The sequence below is a fragment of the Streptopelia decaocto genome, assembly GCF_964273445.1.
Source record: "Streptopelia decaocto genome assembly, chromosome: Z".
Taxonomy (NCBI): Eukaryota; Metazoa; Chordata; class Aves; order Columbiformes; family Columbidae; genus Streptopelia; species Streptopelia decaocto.
The window spans coordinates 13,374,121-13,382,587 of NC_138657.1; the positions used below are offsets into that span (position 1 = coordinate 13,374,121).

The 8,467-nt window shown below is 43.2% G+C and overlaps 2 protein-coding genes across 4 annotated transcripts in view; one reads left to right on the forward strand and one right to left on the reverse strand.

Moving 5' to 3' along the window:
• The window catches only part of MOB3B (MOB kinase activator 3B), an 80,699-nt gene extending 72,499 nt beyond the window's left edge, over positions 1–8,200 (reverse strand). Inside the window, exon 1 of one of the 3 annotated variants that reach the window (XM_082075528.1) lies at positions 8,079–8,200. The gene's annotated coding sequence lies outside the window, so the exon portion shown is untranslated. The remainder of the gene's footprint in view (positions 1–8,078) is intronic. The other 2 variants (XM_082075530.1, XM_082075529.1) reach the window with 2 other exon arrangements.
• Positions 2,095–2,661, forward strand: LOC309451389 (interferon beta-like; the record flags this gene model as incomplete). Its single annotated transcript, XM_082075023.1, has 1 exon — positions 2,095–2,661. The coding sequence occupies one exon, from the start codon at positions 2,095–2,097 to the stop codon at positions 2,659–2,661; it is 567 nt and encodes a 188-aa protein (XP_081931149.1).
• Positions 8,201–8,467: the final 267 nt, after the last annotated feature.

The window sequence follows — 8,467 nt, forward strand, 5'->3', positions numbered from 1 at the left end:
TTTACACTAAACTTCAATTAGATACTCTGATCTTAACACTACATGTTAACGCTACATGCTAATGACAGCTTAAATCACTTTGATATGTGCAGAGACTTTAAAAAAATTAAAAATATACAACTAAGGCAACATCTCCAAATAAGTTTACATGCCTTAAACACTAGAAGTCATTTCTTAAATGTGCTAAGGAGTACAAACAAATACAGAAGATACAGCAAACAAAAAGCAAGGGAAATTTGATAATCCTGTCTTTAAAAAGGAAACTGAAAGAGAAAGTAATTCAATGTCTCACCAAAAGACATCTGTGGCAAATCCATGCATTAAATCTACCATAACCTTCTTGATTCTCTGTCCAGTCTTCCAAACACAAAACCATCCTTCCCACAATTTCATTCATAAGTTAACTTCTGTGAAGATCTGTGGGTGTCGATGATTTACAATAATACCACAATATTACTACAGTATTAGCATCAGCAGTAATAAAACAAGAAGAATAACCACAGGAGCATTAATGTAATACTACGGTTCTACTGTGAAACTGCTGTGCCTTGCTAAAAAAACTGCCTATCCAAAACAATCTTTCAGTCTACCACACTGTAACAGGTCCTCCCAAAAATTTACAGGTTGTTTATTGGGTTTTTTTTCTGTTTGTTTTGTTTTGTTTTTGTTTTTTAACAAAATCCTTTATAATCTCAAAATCATTCCTGAGTTCTTTTTTCAAATACCCCTGTAATTATGCAGGCCGAGTTACATAAGGGCATGTTCCCTGGCTTTCTAAACTCTGTACACTTCAGTGACCAAATCACTTTGGGTGATTTAACAAATCTTAAAGGTTTCCACAAGAAGAGAAGCAAAAGCATGTAATTTTGCTTATTTTATCATTCAGCCCAGTCTTCCTTTCCAACCACCACGGAGTTCTCATACTGTAATTACAAGAACCAGTGAAAAGGGCTGGTACCACACCAGAAACATGACATCTTGCTAGTGCAATACTTGGGAACCACCCAGGCACTTTCATTTCAAGCCACAGTGTGTCTCAGAACTGTCATCACAAAAGACTGAGACTGTTCTGGCCACTTAAAATTAACACTCTGGTGTCTACTTGCAGTCTTACTACAAGATAGCCCAAAGACCTGATATTCAGAGAAATACACTGGCCAGACACTGGGAGACCGGTTTCAGCAATACGCTGGCTGAGTGGTCCTGAATATATGACATTTGCTACCAACACAGTAAACTCAATCTCTTTGAAACCTTGTGTTCACAAGAGGAGGCTTCAGAAGTTTTCTTATGCTGCAATGTAGGAATTGCTATTCTTTGTAGAAAAGCATGATTTCTTTACAGGTCTAAAAATTTAGGCTGATTTCTCAAGTGATGAAGTAGAAGAAAGCTCCTCTGAGCAGCAAACTATCAGAGAAAAAAATAATCTGCCTTAAGATACATACTTGCATATACTTTTTTTTTTTTTAACCAGCATGGTGATAGCAACATAAGCCCCCAGTGAGTCAATGTTTGTGTCAACAATAGTGCTCTTTTGCTAATAAAATTTAAGCCACTCCCCAAGCAGAACAACTTGACCTACAAATAAAAGACATTTGTATTCAAATCAATAAAATTATGTTTTGCTTAGAGCACATATCTGCATATCTGTTGGCTGTGGATGTGATTCTTCTTCACAGTCTTTGCCAACTTAAGCATAAAAGTAAAATTTCTCAGTATAAAGCAAAACTGCCTGTTCTAGTAAGAATATGAGAAGATTAAATGCTTTTATCAGATTCTAACCTGCTAATCTGTCCATGTCCTCTTGATTGAACAGATTGACTCACTTGCTCTTTTTTGATCTAAATACAGTCAAAGCAGAATGAGCAAACCTTTGCAACTGTTTGAAACTGAAATCAACAGTAAACATTGGCAGGATCACAGATGATAGAAATGCAATTCCTACAAAATGAGTAATACCCAGCATCTCATACAAAGGAAATAAATTCAGAGACATGAAAGAGAAGCATGTGAGCACAGACAACACAACCAAGAAACTGCAAGTTTACGGATCTGCAAAAAGTCAAGGAAAATAGTACTGACTTTTTCATCAGGATGACCATCTTGATTCAGAGACGTTTACTGCAAGTTTGCATTACAGTGGCATTGTACATCAAAATCTCGCATCCAGTTTGCCTTTTCCAAGGAATCAAAGTGAACTACCATAACATGAACATTCTGTGCACAATAGGTGGCTATTTTTCACAGCAATGTCTCAGTGAAACAACTGATTTCAGATTCCCCATGGAGATTACCAAGGTCACACAGAAGAATGTCACAATGATCATCTACGAGTTCCTCCAACAGATCTTTCAACTTTTCAGCAAAAATCTTCCTGTTGGTGCTTGGAATACAAGCAAGATTGAGAAATTCCAAAATGGAATTCATCAGCAAATTGAAGAATTAGAGATATGTTTTTCAGAAGAGCAACCAAAAGCAAGAAACATCTTTCAAACATGGATCCTAAAAAGCGCTACTTTCAGTGTGAAAAAATACTTCCAAAGGATCACCAGTTTCCTAAAAGATAAGCAATATAGTCACTGTTCCTGGGAAGCAGTCCAAATGGAATTGAGAACATGCCTTATAATTTTTGACAGCCTCTTGAAAAAACAAGCAACATAAAGAGGTAACATCTTCTCTTTTTGATTCTTAGTAAGAATTTGATAATTTCCCCCTATCCAATAGGTTTTTAATTTCCACATTGTAATTATTTTCAAATTGATAATTGGCACTTGTTTTCAAAAAGCTTTCAGTGCTTTAAGTTGAACATGTAGAGTACTCTCAAGTGAAGGGGCACTTGGTACCACTGCTTCTGTAAAAGATAAACTCTTTAAAAAATATGTGGATATCACTCCTCTGTATTGTCTCTTCACACCTTAAAAAAGTTTTGCAATCTTTCCACAGAATATGGCAATTGTTTTACAACCTGAAACTCTTGCATTTGGACACCAAATAGATTTTATTTTTGCATTACTTCACTAACGAAGAAAAAAGTACAAGATGCAGACATGCGTACGGAAGAAGGGCCTTCCTAGAGCCCTGCATGCTAAAAATATCTTAATTTAAAAAACAGATGAGAATTTAACATGACTTGGACCTCTTTAAATACAAAAACAATGATGGGTAGACCTTCTCAGCTAGAAAAATCAGCTCCCACCTTTGATCCTCATTTTGCAAGTAGACTCATCTTTATATCCTATGGGGATATAAAACCCATCTTGCTATACAGCATATTCAATAACTACAGCATGGATTTTTAGGATATGTTTTTTTCACAACAATATATAAAATATGTATCTGTTCTAGCTGCATTTAGTTCATAAGCAGACAAGATTAGTCTGAAAATATTTGCTCTATAGACACAAGTGGAAACAAATTTCTTCCACTCTTCTCCCACCTTTCTTTCCCTCACACAGGCACAGCCAAACAGGACTTCAGGTCATCAGCCTCACCAGTTTAACTGCTATTCAGGAAACCCTGAAAACCTGAGGTCTCAGTACCACTCCTTATATATTAGAAGAGTGGAGAAGTTCTGACAGGGTATTTTTCCCACTTCAGATTTTTAAGCATATCTAATTCCTAAAATATGTTTATCATAAATGGAACACATTGAACTGGAATGTAAGAGGAAAAGACTTTAAATATTTCTGTGACCAAATGGGACTGCGGAAGAAAAATGGAATATTCTGAAGAGGAAAATATCAATGGGCTGGTACGACTACCTGAGTACAGAATCTCAATATTTTGCCAGAGAAGCCTGACAAAAAACCCCCATAATTCTGGTTGTAGCAATCTTTATGAAATGGTACTGTTACTCCTGATCCCAGGAGCACAACAACAGGATGCTTACTATTGCCTAATTTTAGACATCTAAATTAGACATGGAGCTAAGGAGATCAGGCAGGCCCACCTTACTCTCACGTGCTCCTATTTTACAGAAATGGGGGGGAGTAAGTGTGTTTCAGGCTCCTTATATTCAATCACCAACATAAGAGCTTATTTCTTTAAGTAGCTGTGTGGGGAGCACATGATCAATTTGGTATATGGTTAATGTTAAATTCCCAACGACCTCATTAATCAATGTCTGGAATATCTTTTTTGTCAATTAGCAACTACATTGACACCATAGTGACACTTGACAGTAGCAATATGTGTTGAAGCATGTTTAGTTCTGTTTGGCTGGTTTGGTTTGTTTGTTTGGTTTGTTTTTTCCTGCTTTTAATGTATGGTTACTGTGGGGAATTAATATAGACCAATTTAAAGATGCTGACCTGAAGCCCACGAACTTGAGGTTTCCCTATGCATAATGTATCATGCAAGAAGATGTCAAATTGCATCTATGTACCTATATCTATGCTGGATGTACTTGTCTTTGCTCAAATCTGCACTTGGATTTCAGTCTTTGAAAAGCCAGGAGTCGGCAAAGAGTTCAGCAGATATGACTGGACACAACCTTACACACCTTACGAGATTCTGTCAGTTCTTCATGAGATCTCACCAAAGGGTGAGAAATAAAATGGGACTTCATTTCTTACAGCACTCAGCAGCACACTGAGAGTACCACCCAGATAAGGGCTGGTGTCAAGACTCCACAGGCTGTTTTAAATCAGTTGGGAAAAGGTTCTTCACCCAGAGGGTGGTAGAGCACTAGAACAGGCTTCCCAGGGAAATAGTCACAGCCCCAAGCCTGACAGTGTTCAAGGGTTTGTCCTACACAGGGACGGGAATTGGACATTATGATCTTTGTGGGTCCCTTCTAACTCAGGACTTTCTATGATATGTCTGTTCAGGACTCCCTCCAGACCCTGATTTAGAGACTGCACTCATCTAACTGCTAGTATTTATTTTAAAACTTCAGAGCTGCATAATTTTAATAGATATATTTTCATTTTTTGTACCCCCAAATAGTAATAAGTGTAAAAGTACAAAAAAAAAAAAAAAAATCCAAAACCAATGCTCACTACAGTGGAGAAAGACTTGTTTTTAAGATGGGAGAGGTCCTCTATCAACAAGTACCTGGATATACTGCATGCTCTTGTCGTGATCTACCACTTGTTGAACCTTTTCCTGAACTCACCAAACCAACAGGAAATCATCAAAAAAAACCCACAGAGCCCACACTTTTGTTCCAAGGTAAAGATTTAAAGTAAAGTAGGGAAGAACAGCCACTGCATATGAGAACTAGCACAAAAGAGAAAGGAGAGTGTGGCAGCAATACTGCATATCAACCACAGGAGAACAGTGAGGAAAACCTCCTCTTCTGTTGTTGTCTCATCCAAAATCCTTTAAAAGAGCCTCTCAGTTACTCTGTGTACAACTAACTATTAAATCTTCAGCCAAACTCACAGTTCATTTGTACGCTTTTTCCTTTAATGTACAAAATACTCATAACTAATAAGAATTTTACTGCAGTAGTAAGCTGGTAATGTCTCTGGAAGTAAATGTAATTGTATAGTAATTAGCATTAAAAGTCCAGTTATATCTTCATCATTTATGTTCCCTGTCTCCGTCTCACCTGCACAGGCCTAAGTGTCTTGCTCAAAAGACGCTCACAAGATTCATATCTGTCAGAAATATCTGCAATAATATTATCCCAAAACAAACAAAAAAAAAAAAGAAATGTTTTATCTGTAAACTATTCTATCCAATATCTCAGCTTACCTGACTCATGATAAAAACTGAATATTAAACAAAGAAGAGTACCACAGTTTTCCCATAACATTTTTAAGCAGTTGCTATTCCAAATGATTCTGTGACCCATGTTCCCAGTGCACTTGGCCCTCTCTGCTTCTCTCAGTTTCTGTTCCAGAACATGAGTACCTTCCTCAGGGATCTCAAATGATGCTGAGTACTTTGCTGGCAGTTGATAAAGAAACACTTATCATGAGAAAAATACCAGCAAAGGAGTTGAAGTGATTTGGTCCCGTGCCAAGTTTCACATCACTCACTAATGCACTCTACGCAGCATCAGCTAACTACACCAATACTGTGGCAAACAGCATTAAATCACCATTCCAAGCTGCTCGAGGCCAAACATCATCACACTATTCTGCATCCATCTCCTTTTGTTCTTTAGTGCTTTCTGGAACTCAGTATTGCTTAACTTTACCCTGTCTACCTTGCATTCTTCTTTCTACCTTATCCCCCTCTTCAAGATGTCCATACTCTGTTACAAAACAACGGTTTCCTCCTTTTTTTATTTTGTGTGTGTGCCAGGAATGCTCTTTTCTCTACTCTACAGAGCAGAGAAGCAAAACTCTCACAACCGTTGGTCCACTCAAGAGTCTGCAAATCTTAGAATAACATGCTTTGCTATGGTGAAAAAGGCTCTCTGTCTACCTACTGCAGAGCATCCAGCCCATAAACTCTCCAGTTTGAGAAGAATGTCTGGAAGTTTGTCTCATGAGTATTCCTCATTATATACAAATAACGTATTAAATGGCTTGGAGAACAGAAACAATCCTCTTGTCCATATAGGAAATCACTGCAATCTAAGCAGGGATGGGAACCATCCTCAATCACCCTTTATACATCGGATAATCATACAGGTAACACGTTCTTACTCTAACTTGGTTTAGGAGACACCACCTCATCAATTAGAACATTTTGCTTATGGGAGCTGCCCACAACCAGCCCCAGAACAGGTTGATCTGACCATCTAGTGGAGCAGGAAGGCCTGCACATCTCCAAATGCCAGCTGGCAGCAATCTTGCTAGAAGACAGACAGATGATTTGCAGGGTCAATCAGCTGCAAGCATGACTGCTCTGTCCTTGCATTGCAGCTGTTCTCTTTTAAACCAACAGTGGGTACCTCTAGGGTTTTCTCCACAACACGACCTAGGTCAGACTCTGAGAGACCAGCTGTCAGGTTGTCATGTCATGATGCAGAAATTACTTGCACAGATTTCAAACCCGTGTTCCACTCATGAACAAGGAGTTAAACACAGAACATTTTTCATTGAGCTACTTTGCAAACTAAAGCAAAATGCGACAACCTGAGCTTGTCTCTCCATAACTAAAAGACCTGGCAGATCAGCTGTACAGCAAGTTTCTTGAGACACTAACTTTATACCCAGCATTAAAAGAACTGCAGCAAAACTGCCATTTTTAATGGGCTGGGCCTCAGTGTTTGCCATGCCAGAAGACAAACTTCCCAGTCTGTGGTGCTGAGGCTCCTATCCCGTTGCTCAACACGGGTACAACAGGACAAGCAGGCAGGACTTTGGATTGCAGCTCCCTACCTCATAATTCAGTGCAGATGGGCAGCAGGACAAGTAGGCTGGGAAGGAGCCACCATACTTGGTTTAAAATACGTATAGTGGAGGGGGTAAAGCCAATCCAAACCCCAGTCTGACCACTGCTTGCTTCGATCGTCGGCCCCTCGCCCGCCCGATGCCCGACACAGCGGGCGGCAGGAGCCCCCGGGCCTGCCCCGGTGCGGGTTGATCCCTCAGCTCGGCTTTCAGGCACCCGCTGCGCGGCAACAGATCTTCAGAGCCAGCAGCTCCCTGAGGAAGCCCGAGCAAAGCCCTGCACCTCTGCAGGAAAGCACGCAGCGACCTACCTGTGGGAGAAAGGGTAGCGGGGCGGATAAAAGCTCTCAGGGAAATGCACCCTTCTTGCTCCGGGCTCCGGGCCAGGCGGCTGCTGCGCCCGCAGCGGTACCAGTGACCGCGGAGCCAAGAGCCCCTCGCAGGGACGGGAGCGCCCCGTCCTCGCACACGGCGCTCACCTGTCGTTTGGGCCGGGACAAGGGGCGCGTTCCCCCTCCCCCCACCGCCTCACAGAGGAGGAGGCCCCAGGCCGGCGGGGCACGGCGGCCGCAGGGGAGCAGGAGACCCTCCCGGGGGAGGCGGGCACCGGCCGAGCCCCCGCGTTTGGCAGGTGCGGGCGGTCCCTCGTGGGGCTGGGAGGAGCTGGGGGCGGGGGGCACCTCCGTTTGGGCTGAGCGGGACGAGGAACGGGCGGGAAGTGTGCAGGGCGGCACGACCGACCTCTCCCCTCACACGGACCGACCCGACCTGCCGCCCGTGCCTTACCTCCACCCCTCCGCGTGCCGCCGCACACCCAGGTGCCTTCCCCGCCGGACAGCCAGGGAAAGGACGCGGCAGCGCGGCGCGGCTCCCCCGCGCACCGGAGCCCCGGCAGCCGCCAAGCGCCGCCACCCGCCCGCCCGGCCCCCCCGCCCCGGCCCACGCTCCCGCCGCGCGGCTCCACGCGCTCGCCGTGGCCCTCGGCGGAGGCCGCCCCCTGGCGGGCGCGGACCGGGCAGCGGCGGCAGCGGCCGAAATGGCGGCTCTGCCGTCCCCGCTGCCGGCAGCGCGGCCAGCCCCTTGGTCTCCTCAGCCCAGGCCGCGGCATCCCGCTCCCGTGCGGCACCTTCACCGCGGCTGCCGCGAAGGGGCCTGACCCTGCACGGCACTGGGCA